This window comes from Parus major, chromosome 26, assembly GCF_001522545.3.
Source record: "Parus major isolate Abel chromosome 26, Parus_major1.1, whole genome shotgun sequence".
Classification (NCBI taxonomy): Eukaryota; Metazoa; Chordata; class Aves; order Passeriformes; family Paridae; genus Parus; species Parus major.
Window position 1 is genome coordinate 2458208 of NC_031795.1, and position 21090 is coordinate 2479297.

Sequence of the window (21090 nt, forward strand, 5' to 3'; positions counted from 1 at the left end):
CTTTTGTTTCTCAAATCTCATGTGGAAAAGTAATTTTGTTGATCAAAAGATAGAAGTCTATTTTGTCTGGTATTCCATGCTGCATCTTTTGCAGGAAAGGCAGAAAAGAAGCAATAATTTACCAGCAACTGAAACACTTGCAGATTCTTCATCCACACGTTCACGCAGGACAGGTGCACACACCTGCTCAGAATAATCACTTTCTGTCCTAGTTTAGGGCAAATTAGGGAGGAAAACTCCAAGTGGGGATTTCCCAAGGGAAATGCCCCCTCCCCACCAACTGGTCCGGGAAGGAAATGCCCCCCTCCCCACCAACTGGTCCGGGAAAGGAAAAAAAATTTCTTGGAGAGAAGTGGAAAAAGCTGTTTATTTAACAGAAATTGAATAATATTAAATAATAAAACCTCTCGGTGTTCGATGGGATGACAAGTCTAGGAAGAAAAGTCCTTTTCATGTGGTGTAGCTCGGCTCGCTCAGGTCCTTATCAGTCCTTTCAGCACTGGAAAGTGCCGAGGCCCAGGCCCCGGTAGGCCAAAGGTGTGAGCTCCCAGGGTTTGGCTGGGTGTTCAGTCCAGAGCAGGCTTGCAAAGATCTAAGAGAAAAAAAGGAGGGAAAAAAACCCAAAAGTCCAGAGAACTCCTCTGCCTCAGCTAGCTAAAACTAACTAAAAGCCAGAGAGAAGCTGTGTCCCGCTGTCTGTCCGTGCTGCAGACACCACAGTCCAGGAGCGGGATGTGGGGGAGTGATGTTTTTCCTTAACACAAACTGTGCGCTTCTTCTTCCCCCTCTCTTGCTCTCAAAGCCAGTCTTAAAGGTGCAGAACTTAATATAAAATATAAACCAGACGATTGGGGATACCAGTATCATAAAGTCACCCCAGGACACTTTCTCAATGCAAAAATCAACATGCAACATCCTTTAATATTAATTGTACTAGTAATATTGTTCTGCTAAATTAAGAAGCATTTTCTCTTTACTTCATCTACTCAATGTATATTGTACAATCCTGGCCTGCAATTCTTGAATGGCTTTGTGCTGTGCTTCAGTAACTTTTCTATTTTCTTGCACTTTCTGGTTTATTTCTGATTCCACAGCTTCCACTGCTTCATCTTCTCAGCCTCTTTGTAGAGTTTTGAGTACAATTTTTTCATTGTTTCTGTACTCTAAAACAAGATCCACAATTTAATCTCAAATGCTATTTCATTAATGATGTTATAAATACCTATTTATCTCTTAGAAACATCACAGGAGTAAATTCTTCCCCACAGAGGGTGCCACGGGCTTATGTATATGATTAAGAACCGAAGTTTAAATCTTTGTGCCCTGATGGGTCTGCATGAACAGACTTTGCAGGACAAGGAGGAGAAGTTTAGTCCTCAGGGGTATGAAAACCAGTAGGCAAATGGCAAGGAAAAAAGTTCTGTTTTGTGGCAGCAAAGAGCATTTTGCATCTGGGAAGCACAAAAGCTACTGAAAAAAAGCTTTGCTAAGTTGTACTGAAGCAGAAAAATGTTGATGAAGGCAATGTGGGAACAATTAAATTCTTGAGGACACCACTCCACTAAATTAATTGTTTATAGATAAAATAAAGCCAGACAGTGAAACTGGGATAATCTATTTCAATTTTCCCAAATAATATTTTGACTTCAATCCTTCTACCTTTCAACAAACTGCTCAGAACCAGTTTCACAAGGATATTTAAGCGCCTAAATCTTATTCTGATTAAAACTTGAAGACTTCCCAGGCACTTTAAAAGAAAAACAAAACAAAACAAAACAAAAAAGAAAAAAGAAACCCAAAACAACAACAACAAAACAACTAACAAACTTGGAATCACCTTAATTTTTAAAGATTTGTCTGCAGGCATGTTCACTAAATCACAAATATCTCCTCTAAGTGATTCAGATATAAACAGGAAACAGAAAATTATTATTCCCCTTTGCCTTCTTACTTAGCCTTGAAATATCCACTGAATGATGCTTTAGGAACTGCTTGTGAACAAATTAAGGCCCTAAGAATTTAGATAAGCATAGTAGATGCACAGCTGACTTCTTTATCTGCTTCAGAGCAAAGTTTTACTTGTTGTGAAATCATATCTGAACTGTGAAGTGATTTCAGCATATTTTAAAAAACAACTAACATTGAAACTGTATTTAACATTTACAGCTACAAAACTGCTAAGACTACTCATTGATATTAAAACTCAACAATATTAAAAAATGTTAAAGAATGTGCAAGGTAAAGTTTATTTTAGTTTTATGTGAATCAGTGATTTTGCTACAGTACAGGGATTTAATGGCAAATTAAAACCATCACCTGGGCATTTGTTAAAACTGCACAAACTTAAGAGTTTGTTTCCTATGGGTAGATTTGTAAAGAAGGATTATAAAATCCAGAAGAAAAAAAGAAATTACAACTAACATGAAAATACATTTTTTAAAATTAATAAATCAACTGCCTGCAATTTTTGAAATTACCAGAATTTACCAGAATTGGTAATGGGTTTGGAACTCGCTCACTTCGTACTTCACAGTAGCTTTTCAAACCACTGTTTTTTTTGTAGTTTGCTTTATAGGTTGTGGCCAGAGTGGAAGATTTTGATGAGGAGAAATCATCAGCTACTGTCTGTCTGTGCATGAGTGCATGATAAAGGATTCGGGAAGCAAAATGATTTCTTTAAAGTCCAGTAGTTGATATTTATTTTTTTCTTTACTACCACGGATAGTTTTAAACACCGCATCTGACTATGTTTTTGTATGAAAATGCCATTTTACAAGGTTTTCAAGTCACAAAAAATAGGATAAATAGTGTAACTCATCTCCTGTCAGAATATTGCATTTGAATCTAAACATATTCTGTAAGGAACCTCAACATGAAACAATAATTTGTTTAACTCACATAACTCAGTGTGATGACAGGTTTTCACTGCACATTTGGTCTGGTGTAAGCTGGACTTCAAAGCCAGTGCCAGCATCCAAGTGGGGCACTGCTCACTGCTAAATCACCCGCATCAAACATGGATTTATCATCGGTGACGTGCAGTAACAACACAGAGCAGACGATCGAGATTATTTCCTTCAGTCTTGGTAGAGAATAACAGCAGATGTCTTTGAAATTAAAGTCAAAGATGTTCCCTCCAGCATCAATCTTGGCAGTCTGCAGAGGAATGAGTTCAGCAAATTTTACACACACACAGAACCATGGAATGAGTTGGGTTGGAAGGGACCTTGGAGCTCATGCAGTGCCACCCCTGCCATGGGCAGGGACACTTTCCACTATCGCAGCTTGCTCCAAGTCCCGTCCAACCTGGCCTTGGACACTTCCCGGTACGGGGCAGGATGTGCGTGCTCGGGTCAGGACTCTGCCTGGGGGCTCCCAGCAGTGTCCCCGTGTCCCTGTCGGTATCCCCCGGCCCGTTCCAGCGTGGCCCGGGGGCGGCACCATTGAGCGGACACAGCCCCACCGCCCGAGCGCTCGCCGTCCTTTGGCCGCGGGCCCTGCCCGGCACTCAGGCGCGGCCGCAAGAGCGGTTTGAACGGATTTTTTCTCGGTGTGCCCGAAGAAGAGCGCTGACGACACTCGGCATCGGCAGCGACAACCAGCACCGGCACAGGCACCGACATTGACCCAGCACTGACACCGGCACTGAGCGTGGCACCCAAACCGATACCGGCACCGACACCGACACTGGGACCGAGATCAACGCTTGTACCGACACCAACATCGCCGCCACCGACATACACCGGCAACGACACTGGCACCTACAGTGACACCGGCACCGGCACCTCACGACGGCCGCGGAGGGAGAGCGAAAAGGGCGGGAAACGACGGCTCGCACCCGAGGCGGGAAGGGGCGCGCGGGCCGGCGGCGTTGGCGCCGCCTAGTGGAGGTCCCAGAGGTCGCGCAGCGGCGCGGCCAGACGCGGGTCCCGCGCGCGCAGCGCCCCCGCGTGGGCGTGGCGGAGGGAGCGCAGCTCCGTGAGGCGCCCCAGCAGCCGCGCGAAGCGCTGCGGGTCCCGGGGGTGCTGCAGCTTCGAGTGCTTGTACAGGATCCCCAGCAGCGGCTCCTGCAGCTCCTCCACATGGCGCTTGTCCCTCAGCAGCGGGCGATCTGCGGGAGAGCGGCGGCACGGTGAACGGGATGCTCCGGGCGCCGCCGCCCCTCAGGGTCCGGTCAGCGCCGCTGCCCCTGAGGAGAAATGGGAGCTCCCTCGGGGCAAGTGATAGCTCGTTGTTACCTTCCCAATTTACCTGAAAAGAACACTGTTGTTGCTACGAGCAGAGCGTATTCGGTGTCGGTCACTTTGAGTTCCCCCATGGTTCTGTAGAAGTAGAACAGGGCGGTGATGAACTCCTCAGTTATGCCTTGAAAATGGAAACAAAAACAAACCCAACATTTTTTTTTAAAAAAACAAAAAAACAAAAAAACAAACCCCATGCAGGATAATGAGGATGTTATTTCAGTCCAGAAACAGTTGCAAATCATCTTTGCCTGAAGGGTGTGAGGTGACCCTCCCTGGATCCATCTGGATCAGTGTCTGGCTCTGTGCTCCCCAGGACAAGGGACATGGAGCTCCTGGAGCAGGTCCAGCTGAGGCTGTGCAGGTCATGAGGGGACTGGGGCATCTTTCTTATGGGGACATGGTGAATGGTTGGACTCCGTGGTCTTAGAGGTCTTGGTTATGCTAAGTGATTCCATGATTCTGTGAAAGGCTGAGGGAGCTGGGGCTGTTCAGCCCTAAGAGGAGCCCCAGCTGAGAGGGGCCCTCAGCCCTGTCCCTGTGTTCAGGGAGGGCTCCAAGCAGGAACCAGTGATGGCACCAGAGGAATGGGTAGGAACTGTTGCTCAGGAAGTTCCACCTGAACGTGAGGAAGAACTTTCCTGTGAGGGAAGAGATTGCCCAGAAAGGGTGTGGGGTCTCCCTCACTGGAGATAGTCCAAACCCCTCTGGACATGAGCCAGTGCCATCTGCTTTGGTCCTGCTGTGGTCCCTTCAAACCTCACCCATTCCATGAATTTGCTATTCTGTGAATCTTTTAAGGCTTGGGGCTGTTCTATTGCATGAAATAGTTAACAAACTTTGTGAAAACAATGTTAATTGCTAAAATAATAACTAAAGTTGTATAGCAGTTGTACTGTGGAGCTTTGAATGTATATATAACTCAAAGGATATAAGCAAGCATGAACATGCCTCTTCCTGTCATGAGGATGTAATGCCAGTGTGTAATACCTGAGGAGGTAAGGGGAGGGGAGGGGAGGGGAGGAGAGGAGAGGAGAGGAGATGGAGCAGTGGCCATAGGGACAGTGTAGCTCAGTGTAATAAAAATAGGGCCAGTAAAGTAAAAGATTCACATATTTAGATTTTGAGACCTCCATTACCTGTGGTAGTAGTAGAAGTTGGCCTCTCTTTATTATGACACATTTCCATGGAATAAATACTGTTTTTGTCAAGGTTTTGAACATGACAACATGTCCCATGATCAGAAAGTCTTACATGACCTGGAACAAGGCAGATGAGAGTTCCCAGTCAAGCTTAAAGAGATCTTAAATATTTGTCTGTATCATTGCTGAAAATGTGTAAATTTTTCCCAGACCCATGAAGGTATAAAATCCTTATTGGCATCTGGCTTTAAGATCTTTTGTTGCGTATTTATTGGTCGAGGTCCCTCATATTAAATTTGACACAATGTATGAAATGTAATTAATATAGCTGATATTATCCACCCACAATGATGCAAGTCAAGTATTTCAGACCTACTTTCACTCGTTGATGGTTGGCACTCACTCATTCTTTGGTTGTAAATTTGGGCTGATCTCAAGAACATCGCCTCCACTGTGGACCCTTTCAGCAGAGCAATCTGGTCTTCACTGGCTAAACTCTCAAACCCTGCAGAGAAAGGTGCATGTTCAGAAGCAGGGAAGGCTGGGGCTGCCTTTAAGCCCCCAATGTCATGTGGAAAATGATTTTTTAAAAATAAATATCTTTACTGGAAAGGAGGAGCCATAGTTAAATGATACATGTGCCAAAGACTTGCGATCTTTCTTGCTAGATTGCAGGTTAGACAATTTAAAAGGAAAAAAAAAAAAAAGAGGGGGCAGTTTTCAGTGTTAAAAGATTCACAGGAAGATACAAGCAAAAGTTTTGGGACTAAGCAAGGTGTTATCAAAATATTCTTCCTAATATCTGATAAATATCACATGGCCTAACCCCTGATAAATTTGCTGCATTGTTTAGTGACTGTGGATACTCCATTCATTGTTATATTATTTTCATCTTAGAAATTGTGTTCATCTTTTAACAAGCTCATTGTCTGCACTTGTAATTCAAGAGCAAAAGAACTTTAGTGATTTTTTTCTTAAACCTGATCAAAGCAGGATATGTAACACAAGAAAACAGACAGCTCACCCCTTCTTTCAGCTCTGCCCCAGAGAGATGCTAAATTACATCAAATACCCTCTTCAGATATAGTGATTGACCTTCGTCAGTGAGTTTTACAAAGTAATCACCTCTCTGTCAAATGTTACTTTGTCAACTTTACGTGAAATTGAGTGAATTTAATTGCTTGTTTCCTTGTTATTTATGAAAGGAAAATACAAAGAACACCTGGTTAGTCCCTTCTGTGCTGCCTTTTCCTTTGAAGGAACATCTGCTTTTTCATTTGGTGGTTATGATAAATTGCAGACTCAACTGGATTTCAGACAATGTGGTGAGATAGCAACTCCCTCAAAGTGGTATTTTGGGGTCCCTGTGCTTCCAGAAAATGTCTCTACTCCATGTCAGAGATGGAGAAGAAATCTAATCATAGCAAAGTTTTGAACTGAAAGTGTCCAGGTTGTCCTCATGACACGTAAATGGCAAGTGAGAAGTACGAATAATCCATTAAAAGCCTTTTCTTAAAGCCTGTATTTTTCTCTGGTTCATGCCATCAGTTTGATTTGGTTCTTCTAATGTTCCCCAAGGGCAGAAACTCACCTGGGAGTCTTTTTGTGAAATCCACCAACACCTGGACATGGACAACGGCTGTCTCAGACAGGTGGAGGAAACTTTCCTCAGGACTTGCAGTTTCCTGTAGCTGCACAAAAGAGCATTTGGACATTAGATACAGCCAAGATATATGACAACAATGACTTAGCAATGCAGGCTGGGTGTGCTGGATACCTACAAACTTCTTGGCTTCCTCAAGGGGAATTGTATATTTTTGGTGTGCTGCTACAATGTGGTCAAGAAGTTGATGTTCTCCTGGAGTAAGTTCCATCTTCTCTGGGATCTGCTAAAAAAATGAACCAATCAAGTCACAATGACTTGGAATAAGAATAAGTGATAAAAAGAGATACTTTAAGTAGAAAAATATCCCACTTTTCCAGATCTTGTTGTAGATGATACTTGCTTACTATTCAGTCCCTCATCTTCCAGCTTTATGTTGCAAAGGAAACTGCTCTTCTGCTTGAAATTCTTCCTGAGTCGCTTTGACTTACACTGGACTTCAGTCAGCAAACCTGTGAGGTGTGGAGTGGCCATCAATGCTTGTATTTTCAATTAACTACAGTCTAAAGTCATCACTTTTATTAGAGATGACTTCAGTCTTGCATCACAGCAGCTGTCACATGTAATGAACTGTTTCCTAGAGAATGTATCCATGTGTTACTTTATCAGGTGAGCTGATGTTCTGCATCAGCAAAGGCCTGAGGGTCTGCAGTCATCTTTGTCCTTGTGGCTCTGTGACATAGGCATCAGAATTTTCCATCAAAGCCCATCATGCCATTTTTATTTAATTTTTTTCCTTCAAACCCTAAAGTTCATCTGATCAGCTCACAGCTGTCCTGAGAAGGCTCGGGATATTTAGCTTCTCTTGTTAGTACTTCCTTATTTTTTCTTGTACTCTCTTTGAACAACAGTTCTCTTAAGGTGAGGGGATACTTCCCAAGCATTGCTGGCTTCTGCACACCAAGATGCTATAGGTGCCACCATCCCCAAAGTTAAGTTTCCTACTACCAAATGAAGCTTAGACCAGTATCATCAGGAAGGGATTAACTTTGGAGAAGGTTTTTTCTGTGGTGATAAATAAATAATCCAGCATGAAGGAGCACTTACATTCTGCCAGCATTCCAACAGCTCTGCACTTCTTGAGGCGGCACTCCTGGCACTTCCTCCTCATGTACATGTCCATCTCACAGTGCCCCCCACTCTTGCAGCGGTACACAGCGTTCTTGGTGATGCTGCGCCGGAAGAAACCTGGGAACGAGGACTGGGTGATGGCTGGAGGAATCTAAGGAGCTTTTTCTCACAGGGATTTAAAAGTGGCCTTTGGGTTTGAATGGCTGGGTTTTTTAAATGGAAACATTACCTTGATTTTAAATCTGCTTTTTAAAAACACAGTTATGTCTGGTTCTTTCTGACTGATATTGACATTTTCCAGACATGGAATCATAGAATATGCTGATTTGGAAGGGACCCATAAGGATCATCCAGTCCATCCCCTGGCCCTGCACAGACACCCCAACAGTCCCACCCTGTGCATCCCTGGAATGGTGTCCAAACTCTCCAGGAGCTTTGGCAGCCTTGGCGCTGTGCCCATTCTCTGGGGAGCCTGGGCAGTGCCAGCACCTTCTGGGGGAAGAAACTTCCCTGAGATCCATCCTAAACTCCCCTGGCACAGCTCCAGCCCTTCCCTCAGGTCCTGTCCCTGGTCACAGAGAGCAGAGACCAGAGCTGCCCTCATGAGACAGTTCCCCTACCAGTAAGTTAGAATATGATTAGCAACTAATTACTACTTGCTTTTATTCAATTTTAATGGTGAAATTAATAACACTGAAGTAAATCCCTAAGAAATGTTCATGAGAAAACCAGCACCTGCTTACACTGACACTATCCTATCGAGTCATCAATGCAAAAATGAGATGCTTAAAGTGCTCGTATTAAATACAGACTGTGAAAATATTTCCTAAATTTGTAGGGGCTTCATTAGACAAATTAAAAGCCAGCTCAAAGCCCAGCCAAATCTGTGTGCCTCAATGCCAACTGTGGCAAGTGGCCCTGAGTGTCCTCACTCACCTTTGCAGCCCTCGCAGGTCAGTGCGTTGTAGTGGTACCCCGAGGCCTTGTCCCCACACACCACGCACAGCTCCTCCTGCCCCTTCAGCCTTGCCGAGTGGTTTAACCTGGGCCTCTTTAGGCCCTGCTCCCCGCTGTCCTCCACCTGGGGAGCCAAGAAGGGGCCCTTGCTGAGCTCGCAGCTGCTGCCCACGCAGGGCCCGTCACCGTACGGGGGCTCCAGGCTGTAGGGGCCGAATGGGGCCGGGGCTGGCGGTGGCTGCAGGGCTGGCACTGGCACTGCTGAGTACTGGCAGTACGGGCCAGCCTGGAAATCTGGGTCCGGCAGCTGGTAATTGATGTGCTCTGGTAAAACATCTGTTCCGGGGGAAAGCGAAAGTGGAGGAACAGCCTGGTGAGTGTCTTGGCATCAGATGCTCCAAAGTTTAAAAATGTTTTATAGATTTAGTAGCATAAATATTAGAGGAACACATTTTCAGAGGGGCAATCTGACATATTCTATTTAAATTTAAACCTGTAATGTTCTTAAGTGAAATTTAAAATGTAGCAAAAATGGCTCAGTAATGGTTTGGGCTGTATCATGTGCGTATGGATTAGTGTTAGCAGACAGTTGAAAATCACTTGCCAGTGGATGGCACAGCTGCCTTCAGATCTTACACTTACAGGTTGTTTTTTATTTATCAAATATCTTCCATAAGTGAATTTTTTAATGAATGAAGTGTTTGTTACTGATATACGTGTCAGGCATCATTTTGAAAATGTTGCAAGAGGGTCTGCGAAAAATTGTGTAGAAATCAGAGTGTACAAAAATTACCATGACAGGCATCTTAAAGCTGAACTTCAGAGAAGTAAAAAGCAGAGACTTGTTTTATTTAGTATTTTCCCATACATGTGTCTTTACAATTATGAGATTTCAGTTTAGTAAAATGTAGGTACAGAATTGCAAAGAGAGTTTCTTCCTGCCTTTCTGTCTGTTGAGTTTTAATTTTTATCCAGCCTCCCTTAAATACACACAGCTATACCAAAGAAAGCCTGTGCAACATGCATCATATTTCATTCTTCCTCTGGGATTATTAAGATCTCTATAAAAACAAATTGGAAATATTTTTTAAAAGTTTGGAGGGTTTTTTCCTTTTAGTGGGATTTGGGTCCTGCATTTAGTCTTCCAGAATCAAATTAGTTATTGCAATTATAATTACATAAGATTTAGAACAGGAATTATCTATTTATAATGTATATGGAATACTGTAACAAAACCTGTGTCTTCACCATGCAGATCAAAGGGAGACAGTATTGGGGAAGTGTATATAGAATGCTCAGTCAGAATAATCACATTGTTCTCTAAAGTCTGTATAAGCATACAGTAATAGATTTCAATACACTTTCAGTAAGAGCTTTCAAGTGCTTTAAAGATAAATTAAAACCAAGGAAAAAAAAAAAAAAAGAGAAAGAAATTCCTACAGGAGTTCATTTTGCCGTATTTGCAGACTACAAAACTTGCTTCACTCACCGTAGTATTGGATGGGCTCAGGAAGGCCGTACCCGTCAGGGACGGTGACAAACGTGTTGGCCATGCTCTGCTCCCAGCTGCACTGCTTCATCCACTCTGCTGTGAGATAAGCCTTGAAACAGCAACCTGGGGAATGGGGAAAGGAAGAGAAACACCCCATGGGAAAGAATTGCTGGGTAGGGTTAGACACAGAGCTAGAAAACTCCAGAATATGGCAGAGTTTTCAGATCATAAGAAAATCAGATGTCTGTGTGAAGTCACATAACACCCTCAATGAGGCTACAGAATGTTTGAGTATCCTGATATTACACATTCACGTTAAAACTCTTTCCTAAATTTCCAAGTTATAGTTAGAAGTGTTTTGCTCTGAGTTTTACACAAAACCATGTGGGGTAATAGGACTAATCACTGGTAAATTCTCTAGTTCAGACAAAGAAAATAGAATAGAATAGAATGAACTTGCTTTGAGCATGAATTGGAGCATTTGCTCTGGAGTAGATGTGGGGCTGTCCTGTTTGTGCACAAAGATGGGCTTTTAATGAGTTTGTTTCATTACTTTTTATGCAGAGTGGAAGCAAGGAAAATAGTATAGAAAGGCCAGCATGTTATCTTTGTCATATAAGTACTCATTTATGCAGTAAAACTCAAATTTGCCTTGCTTAAGCACTGCCTGAATTACCCTTCCTGTGTTCCTTTAACAGTGTAAAGTTTTCAATGAAGACCAAATATACTGATTTCCTATAGGATGTGCTGCGCTAAAGAGCTTTCCACGTTCAATGTCCCTTGGTCATTGAATGAGCCTGGGCTCCTGGCTGGATTCACTGACACTCCCCATAACAAAATGCACTGAGTGCTCACAGTGATATAATGAGAAGAGCTGCTGTGCTTGGAGTTCAAAATTTACCTAATTTTTCAGTAATCTGACTTATGAATTAAAATTACAAGAGATGTTCTGAAAAAAGGTGCTCTAAAAACTCCTAAAGAAAAGTCTGTATGGACAGTGGCATGAGCTGGGTTTGAATTTATATACCTATAGCAAACTCCTGGTATTGCTTAGAACTGAGAGCTAACACAGCTTCCATTGGAGGAATAAGTAGGAATATTTTCCTTGCCCCCTTGTCCCTCTGCATGGGGTGCATGGGGTGTGGCCACAGGTTAAACCTTTGCTGAGCCTGATGCCCACTGAGCAAGGGCTGTAAGAAACAATTTGCCCATGAACCACTCAGAGGCTTTCCCTGAGCAGACAGGAAGGATACAGAAGATGAAAATTGCACGGAAGGATTTGGAAAATACAGCAAAGCCACTCGTGCAATGGGATTCTCTGCAGAATTCACAGCAAGTTGGATTCAAAGACCTTCCTTGAAGGAAGGGGTTTGTGCTATACCTGCACCTTGCTGCAGATGAGACAATGAATGGATTACCCCAGGGAATTTGAAAAAACACACATCCCTTCCCCCAAACTGGACAGAGCTTTGGGGCTGACCGCTTTCGCTTTGTACTGTCAGCAGAAGGTGAAAGGATGCAGTGAGGCTGGAATGCTGGGGGTTTGTTATCTCTGCTAGTAAATATTTGTTTGAGTGCAAAATAAGTCACTGAATCATGAGGTCTTATCAGTTAGATCAATTTGGCCTGGGCAAAGTCCACATTTATCCCAAAAATGTGTGTTTGCTGAAGAAATGTGTTTCTGAATTCCAGTGGTTTCTTTAAATGAAAGTCATAATTGAATAGTAGATTAAAAAAATTACACTGATCCAGTCTAATAAAAACAGTATATTGGTAGTATGAAGTATCAAATGTAAGGTGGTTGATTTCTTAAATGTTCTAAATCTTGGAAGTAGATTTTCCTTAGACAATCTTTCCTCAGCTTAGGTATTATATGAGAAAGGATTCAGCCCTTCCTACTGATTTTTATGGCTAATAACAGTAACCAGTTGAACTTACAAAATTTCCAGCTAAGACTGAGACTTTGTAAACTGAAATCTTAAATTAAGAGGATGTTAGAACAGTGGGAATAGTAAATCTAATGGTTATCTGAGGAATGCTCTACTGTCTTAGAATTAGACTTATGCATAAACATTAAGAGTTTCATTTTCTGACATTTGAGAATTTAGTGTTGACAAGCTTATTCTTCTGATCAAACAAAGCATTGGACTTTTTAAAGCAGAAAAGGAAAGAAAAAAAGAAAGAAAGAAATAAGAGAATAAGATATGTAAGGAAGGAACTTCATTTCCTAGGCCAGACAAGTTTTGATTTTTTATGAGTGACTGTGAGAGTAGAGTTTCCCAACCTTTGCCTCCCCCCTGGTGAGTGAGGCAGCAGCAGGGAGGCCTCTTCCAAACCACAGCAGTCCCTGGGATTCCATGATCCATGTGCTGCTCTACCCAAGGCTCTGTGGCCATCCCAAACCCCCTACACCTCATGGGACTGAGCCTGACCTGCCACACACTTCCCCAGCCCACACAGACACTCATTAACCCTTTCCTGACAGAAGGTACCAGACATGCTCAGGTGTAATGTCCAAAACAGTAACTGGAACAAAGTTGAGATAAGAATGGAGCAATGGGTTTGGATGTTTGGGGCAGTTGCAGCTGTGCCATTCCCAAAACAAAATGTTTTGTGCCCCTTTTTCTCTTTTCTGTGTATTCCCAATATTTGTTTCTGCATGAGCGCTTTAAAAGGAAGCAAAAATCTAAATACATTCCCAGAGAGGATGTATAAAGGTTTTTAGCCTAAAAAGTGGAAATAACTGGGAACAAAAGATGAATTTTTTAATGTCTTATTTTGTAGCATCCCAAGCAGCAACACACATAGGGTGGGAGCCTTCAGTCCTCAGTCACACGGGCTGAGATGACAGAAAATGTCAACTGCATAAAGCACACGCGTTCCTGCTTTTCCTTCTTCTACTGGGCATTTTCACGAGTTAAGTCCTGACCAGGTGAGGGGAATGGTGTTTTTTGGAAGAGGTGACCTACACTCAAGGTGGCTTGAGCATATTTGAAAATGTACTTTTACAGGCTTAGTTTTGCTAGTGCTCATCTTCTGAACTATAAACGCTCAGTACAAACCAGAGCGTGTTGATTCAAGGACTTGGTTATCCATCTCATGCAAAAATTTAGTTTTTAGTCCCAACTGAAAGACTTGACAATTTATCAAAAACAGAAGAAAAAACTGAAGAAAAAAAAAAAAGCCATTGATTGATAAAAGTAAAGTAGAACCATAAATAGAATATACACATTCAGTCTAGAATCTGAACTGTACATCTATTTATTTCTATTTATTGTGAAAGATGTGGAGTTTATCATTTTTATTGCTATAAAACCCCATATCATAAAGCAACATATCACCAACTTATCAAATTTATTGGGATACAAAACATCCTTCATGGAGTAGGGCCACAGGGAGCCCTTTCAGAGGTTGGAACTGACAGTGCTTTAGCTACTATCGTAAATATTTTGACAGTTGAGTCATGGGGAAATTTCTTGTTTACAGGGAATTTTAGGAACTTCAGCTGAATGTCTTCACCATCTATTTAACACACCTTGGGGCACGTTAGTGGTCACGTAGTGGAGCTCAGAGCACATTTCAGGCTTGGGTTTAATCACTGTACTTCATTTGCAGCTGGAAGGCAAAGCATTTTTTTTTTTTTAATTTGTGAAAATTTAAGCCAAACACTGAAAAAAAAAGGAACTGAGCATAATCAGTGGCAAGTAGGTGTGATGCCAGCTGATCTATTCAATTTCACTCAAGCAATTCAGTAATCGCTGCTTAATTGAAGAATGATTTTGCAGGGGAAATTCTAGGATCACTTGATTGATCCTGTATGCAGCTTGCATGCATTATTAAAGGGTTTTCTGTTCCTCCTGGTTTTAATGTGCCAAGAAGCTCCCCAGAGCTGCTCTTTGAAGAAATTCCACTTTTCTTGTTATTACATGTGTTCCTTCCTGGTCATATAATAACCATAATAGGAACTGGCTTCTTTCACCAGTGGACTGCATTGCAATTATCTTGAAATTTTCCTTTGGAATTATTATTCCATGAATAATCATTTCAAAGGCATACTTTTTATACATTGTAAATAAGAGGTTAGAGGTTTTTTGAAACTTACAGTTTTCTGGGTACTTTTGGGAAGGGAAACAAATAATTGAATTTAAAAGTTGTTTTTCTTCACTCTGTATGTCAAACAAAGTACTGTTGGAACAAACCCTTGGCAGTAGAATACCAGATTCAAAAGCGTATGTTTGCTGTTTTCATTTAGTCGGATGTTTAAAAAGAAAGAAAAAAGGACGTAAAGAAGAAAAAAGCCCAGTGCCTAGAATATTCTCACACGGCAAATTGGCTGTATGGCTCGAGCAGCAATTTCTAACCTCAGAGCATGCAGAGAAGGGAATGAAATACTCACGGTTGTTGCAGGGAACTCCTCTCCTGCCGCGGGGTCCGTGGGGCTGCAGTGCCGGTCCCAGCTCTGCTCCAGCTGGAGCCAAGCAGGCCTTTCCCTATTTATCAGTTTGTGTGCACACCCCGGGCTCCAGACACTCGGCAGAGCCACGCTGCGGCTCCAAGACACCAACTTCCCACACAGCTCCTCTGGGGTCGGAGCAAGGGCAGCTGCGAGCCCACATAAATCACATCAGAACTGGGTCATCAGGGACAGAGGCCATGGGGACCCTCACGTCACCGCTTCCCAGAGTCCTCCCTGCCCAGCACAAAGATTCTGCTTTCTTGCTAGAATTCAAAATTCTCCCATTTTGATTGCTTCACGTTGACATGTCGGGGTGGTGGTGGAAAAAGTTCAATTTCCAAGCAGGGAAAATATTGCAGTAGTATTATTTGGAGATTTTTACATGACATAATAATTTAATTTGGAAAGGCTGGATCAGGTCAGGACCTCCAAACATCAAACACTTACCTTGTCCTCTGTGTTCTGATCCAGACACCCCTGTGGTGATGCAGCACACACCAGGCTCACACTCAGTTCCTTGGCAACCTCAATGAACTTAAGTTTGTGTTGCCATTAACTCAGTAAAATTTCATTTTTAAAACCCCAAGTATTTCCATTATTAGTAACATCTAATAAATTAATATTGCAATTAGATGTTTTCATTGTTTCCTAGGTAGATGTGACCTTTTGGACAGAGAATTTTATCAGGTATCATGCTCTTCCAGTGCTCCCAGCAGGTTGCAAACCTCACTCCAGGAGGAGTTCACCTGCCTTCTGTGTAAGAGCAGTTCCCCATTCACCCCGGAAAAATCTGCTTTTGTTGGAAACTGCATGAAATTAAATGGGAAAAGGAAAATATAATATCCTGTTGGGTAACTTACAGCAAAGTAACTTAAAATACTCTTTTGGGACAGTAGGTTTTCATGGATTAACTGCCATCACCCTTCAAAGGAGGGACATATTTATATTCCATGGGCTCCAGAGAAGAGCAGCAGCTAAGGCTGCTTATTTCCATGTGCCATTTAGGAATCTGTCTGTGGAGTGGAATAGTTGAGTCTTTCAAGAATAAATATCATAGACTGATAAATGTTAATTGAGCATATTATGGGTTTTTTGAGTCTTCAGATGTCCTACATTGGTCACGTGTAGTGATGGGGGGGCCTGGAACTCAGTGATTATGCAGCAGAGATGAAGATATTGATGTTCTAAGCTTAATTATGATCAGCACTTGTCTTTCTGGTAAAAGCTGCCTCATACAGGAACTTGCCAAGTTATCAAAAAGACTTCAATACTAAAACTGAAGGTTTTACAATTGATAAAACAAATATTTTTTTTACAGAAGTATCTCTTTCACAATATCCCATTAACTTTCTCATCCAGCCTTTCTCATGAAAGTTGGAAAAACAAGCAGAAGTTTGTGAAATATTGTGGTTAGATTTTAAATGCTACTGACTTTTATTTTTAGCATTTTTTCTGATAGAAAGAACCTTACTGATAAGCTGTTCAAATTAGCTGTAAGATGTGGGTATTTAGAGCCTGTTGACTACAGGGAACTTAAGCCTGAAGCCCAGGTTTTTAAAAGGCATCAAATCCTCATTCTACTCAGTTTATAAAGCCTGCTGGATTCAAGGTAAATTCAGTTTCTAAAATCAGTTTATAAATAAGTTTATAAAATAACTATATAAAACTTAGCTGTAGTAGAAATTAATTGCAGTAATTGTTAGGCCAATGTTAATTTACTCCCACGCTGTAGTAATTAAACTATTTTGCATAATCATGAAGTGATTCAGACCAGGTGACTGGCTAAATACATATATTTATGTAAATACAGATATTTACATTATTTTAACAAATCACTGTTCCTATTCAAAGCTTAGCATGACAAAAATGGGAGACTTGAGGGCACACTTGAGTCACCTAAAATACTGCTGCAAAGAAGATGAAAATAAACTCTTTTCCATGCTTGTAAGTAATCAAAACCCAGAAAGGTTATTTAGGAGTAAGGGACATTTAAATTACAAAGTAGAGAAAGCAATTACTGTGGTAAAAATAGCACTGGAGTGAGTTCCTTGTACAATCTTCTCCACTGGCTGTTTTGAAGATCAGTTTGGGCAACCAGTTTGAAGTCAGGAATTGTTTGCTCTGAGCTGTTTTGGTTTGTAAAGAGGACTTTTTGTAAAGGACTTTTAAGCTCTCTTCCATCTCTGTTGTCTGTTATTTTTCTATACATACATCAATTCTGTAAAACAGTGCTGAAGTCTCTGGTCAGTAACATGCCCAGAGCCACTTCAGTGGCAAAGGAAATAATACCAGACTCCAAGCTTGCTTTACTAGCAGTAAGTAAACAAAGTGTCACTCATAGATACGGCCTGAAAATAGGAGCTGAACGAGTCCATGCCATAAGCCAACATCCAGAAGTGGCACTGAAGTGGGGAATAAGGGACACACAAGTTTTCTGTGGAAAACAAGCTGATCTGGTGACAGCAGCCTGACCTGGACACTGCTGCAGCACTTGTGCAGCCTCACTGCCACCACTGCAAACTGGGCAGTCAAATCCCCATGGAGCTTGGGCAGCTGGTTCCAAAGGTCTGATGGGTGAGGGAGCTGGAGATGAAGAAAGAACTTCCCTGGATCCATACCTGCTGAGAGAATCCATTTTCAAGGTCAGCACAAGTCTTTGTTCATCTGGACTGGAGATTCCAGATGTCTGTGATTCATTTGGTATCTGAATAGTTAAAGGAAATTGCATCTACTCCAGCTGGATCTTCTCTACATAAATGACCCGTTTAGCTTGATCTGGTATTGGATTGTTTACGTAACTTCAGTAATTAACCACTATCAGCCTCATTAATGAAACATAAACCACCTCTTCTGCTCATTTGTAAAGCATTTGTCAAACAAAATTCAAACAAAGAGCAGGATCTCAGCAGAGTAACAGCCCTCCAAGAGCTACTGAGCTCTGACTGCAAGGCACAGCAGTCACTTTGTTGTTGTTTTTCAGTAAAACTGAAGCAGAAGCGATGGCATTGTCTATTGCTCTTGGCTAACTTCTCCCCAAGCCATCTGAGATCTGTCACATGAGGGCAAGGATGCCTGGACAACTATTTTGGATATTTCAGTACAAAATACTGATGTTCCAGCTCATTACTGTAAATCATTAAATGATGAAAGCAAGAGTCAAATACTAAATGACTAAAGCCCTCAGAAAACTAATTGCTAATTACAGTAATTGTTGTTCTATGTGAGTTAAAGGTTATATTAAAATAATGATTTCACTACAGGATTAAATCCCTCCTGTTGGTAAACTGTTCTGAGCAATATTAAAGAAAGCTGAATATTAACAATACTGATCACATATCAAAATGATCTCACCTAATCTTTACCTATTTTGTGTCAGAGAAATAAAATGGTTCAGTGGCATAAAATACACTGTCAGACACATCCATGCCAAAAGTTTTGTGTTCCAAATACCTTTGTATTTCTTTTCCAATCTGTTGAGAAACTCATGAAAAAATCACCAGTTTTCTGTTACCCCTCTCTTCTATTTTTATAGATCTTCCAAAGGTTCGGGATTGCTGATACTCTTGGGATTGTTCTTCCTGGGTGTGGATGAACCTCTCAGTCCTGGGTAAGAAGCAGCACAAAGCTTTGTGAGTAGTGATTTTGCCTGTTGGCGTTACACTTCATGGTGAACAGCTCCCATTTAGCACTGCAGAGAAGTGTTCATTAGTGTGAGATAATAGAAATACTCGTTGTTTTGCATCAAATGTATCAGATAAATCCTCACAATCAAAATGGATGAGAAATAACTCGGAAGATGGAACTTCTTGTTAAGCTCTTATATGCTTTTTTGGGAATAAATGATGAAATGTCAGACCAGAGAGGAAGAAAAATTTTGATCTTTTTAAGACTGATTTTTTTCTTAATTGTGAATTTGTTGGATAGTTTCTACTTGCATTTTCTTACAGGCTTGTAAGGCAAATCTTGAAGAGCTAATCATTATGTCAAATTTCAATCCAAGAGCCAGACTGCCTTAAACTCATCTGAAAATCTCAGGACACCCCACAAAATGTTACTGTTTTTCCTGTTTATTCTCTTAATCTGCAGTGCCTGAAGGCAGAGTAGGTACAAGAAATTAATCCATTCAACCTTCTCAATGTTCCTGGGTACCCTGACACCTTCCCCTTTCAGTACCCTCTGCCAAATCTGTTTCCCCTTGGCTGGAAGACCAAGATTTGTTAATAAAATGCTCCAGCAAGGCACAAGGTAGAAGAAAGGAAAGCTGTGAATTAAGTTTAATTACAATCTCAAGAGCTGGTAGTTCATAGAGAATACTCATAACTACAGGCAGTGACTGTACTTTTTAGGTGCAGGAAAGGGAAGCCAAGACCTGATTTCCATAAAGCAGATCTTGACACTGTATTAAGCATTACAAAATAATTATTGTGGAATCCCTTGCTCAGCATTTTATCAGCAGTGGTCTTGCTGCTGAGAGACTGAATTAACTGGATGTATCCATTTATCACTGATAATGTTTTTCCTTTTTTCCAGCCTGGATTCCATCTTCAAGACATTTGTTTTAACAGTAGAAAGAATATTAGACTCATAAATGTGAGTACTGTGGTGCAGTGGGTGACTCCTCAAGATTTATCAAAGCAAGATAATTAGGATGAACAATAAGACGGAGTTCCTTGGTAATAACTTTTGTCACAGGACAACTCTGCATTATACCATGTTAATCTGCCTTGAAGTATGGGTTGGGAAGAACAGGAGAATTCTTTTGGGCTCCTGGCCCATGCGTGTCTGTGCTACACTTTTGTTGATGGCAAAATACCACTGAAATTGTGACAGTAGCTGAAAGCTGTCTTAACACTACCATTTAATTTTAAAAGCAAGCAGTCAGAATGTATTGGAGTGTGTGGTGTGAGAGGGGGCTGGTTTGCTTTTTAAACAGCTGTAGCTGCTGAAATAGTTAGGTTTTGAAGGAAGGACTTGTAATGGAAATGAGAATTGTTGTATTTAATTTTTAAAAGCTTGTACCCTGCTGCATCACCATGGGAGACTTGTGCTTTCAGACACTTAGCCACAATGTTTCTACCTGTTCTGACCACACTTACAATTAATATAATTTTACTGAAAATACAAGAAGTATCCTAGAAATTTGCCCTTTATTCTTTTCTCTACTTCCAATATCTAGATGTCACTCCATCTGTCACAGAGGTTGCCATTTGATACTGGTCTGTTCATAGAATCCCAGAATAGTTTGGATGGGAAGGGACCTTAAATACCATCTTGTTCCAGCCCCCTGCCATGGGCACCTTCCACTTACCCAGGTTGCTGCAAGCCCTGTCCAACCTGGTCTTGGGCACTCCCGGGGATCCAGGGGCAGCCACAGCTGCCCTGGGCACCTGTGTCAGGGCCTCCCCACGCTCACAGGGAAGAATTTCTTCCAAATATATAACTTGAATTTCTGCTCTTTCAGCTTGAACCCATTTCCCCTTGTCCTCTCCCTGCAGTTCCTGATGAGGAGTCCTTCTCCAGCTTCCCTGTAGCCCCTTCAGACTCTGGAAGGTTCTGTTAAGTCTGCACACAGCCTTCTCCTCTGCTGGCTGAACAGCCCCAGCTCTCTTAGCCTATCTCCATAGGGGAGGTGCTCCTGTCCCCTCAGCAATTTTGTTCAGTTTTGATCCATCTAGATTTCTTTGTGATTTTCCTAGTCTTAGCAAGAGCCTCCTCAGCTGTACTCAGAACTGTTATGTATTTATCCCACCATAGAAATACTATTTTTGATTTTCCAAAGATGGCCTGGAATCAGTTTGGGCTCTGCAGCAGCCTTGTTGTTCTGAGTGTCCCAGTACTCTGCTATCCCGCCTCCACTTCTCCTGCTACAACAACCCTGTGCTCTGTTTGACAAAATACAGCCATGTGGTTAAGAGTTATTAAAAGCATTAAAACATTAACCTCTTGTAACCCCATTTTTCACTTTGTACACACACATAAGTGTTTAATCAAATCAAAGTTAAACACTAAAAAGTTTGAGAGGCCAAATTTATACATTCTATTTAGTTTACACAGAATTGATGTGATAA

At 41.7% G+C, this 21090-nt stretch overlaps 1 protein-coding gene and 1 long non-coding RNA gene across 6 annotated transcripts; one reads left to right on the forward strand and one right to left on the reverse strand.

The window, feature by feature from the left end:
• Nucleotides 1-348: 348 nt before the first annotated feature.
• On the reverse strand, nt 349-15164 carry LOC107215015 (bile acid receptor-like). Of its 4 annotated transcripts, XR_001525078.2 has the most exons (12): nt 14963-15160; nt 10564-10689; nt 9054-9410; nt 8094-8234; nt 7359-7498; nt 7165-7272; nt 6975-7074; nt 5760-5888; nt 5381-5500; nt 4252-4365; nt 2899-4111; nt 349-592 (listed from the first exon to the last, which is right to left on the reverse strand). XR_001525078.2 is itself a non-coding variant. In XM_015650931.3 (11 exons), the coding sequence occupies exons 2-11, from the start codon at nt 10652-10654 to the stop codon at nt 3882-3884; spliced, it is 1503 nt and encodes a 500-aa protein (XP_015506417.1). In that variant the 5' UTR covers nt 10655-10689; nt 14963-15164; the 3' UTR covers nt 2223-3881. The 4 variants fall into 4 exon arrangements, 3 of the variants coding, with proteins under 3 accessions (XP_015506417.1, XP_015506415.1, XP_015506416.1); XM_015650931.3 differs by lacking the exon at nt 349-592 and having other exon boundaries at nt 2223-4111; nt 5787-5888; nt 14963-15164; XM_015650929.3 differs by lacking the exon at nt 349-592 and having other exon boundaries at nt 2223-4111.
• A 661-nt stretch (nt 15165-15825) lies between these two features.
• On the forward strand, nt 15826-20308 carry LOC107215016. Of its 2 annotated transcripts, none has more exons than XR_004500274.1 (4): nt 15826-18242; nt 18555-18629; nt 18970-19126; nt 19553-20308. It is a non-coding gene; the product is annotated as an uncharacterized LOC107215016 (long non-coding RNA). The 2 variants fall into 2 exon arrangements; XR_001525082.2 differs by having other exon boundaries at nt 16614-17664.
• The last annotated feature ends 782 nt before the right edge of the window (nt 20309-21090 follow it).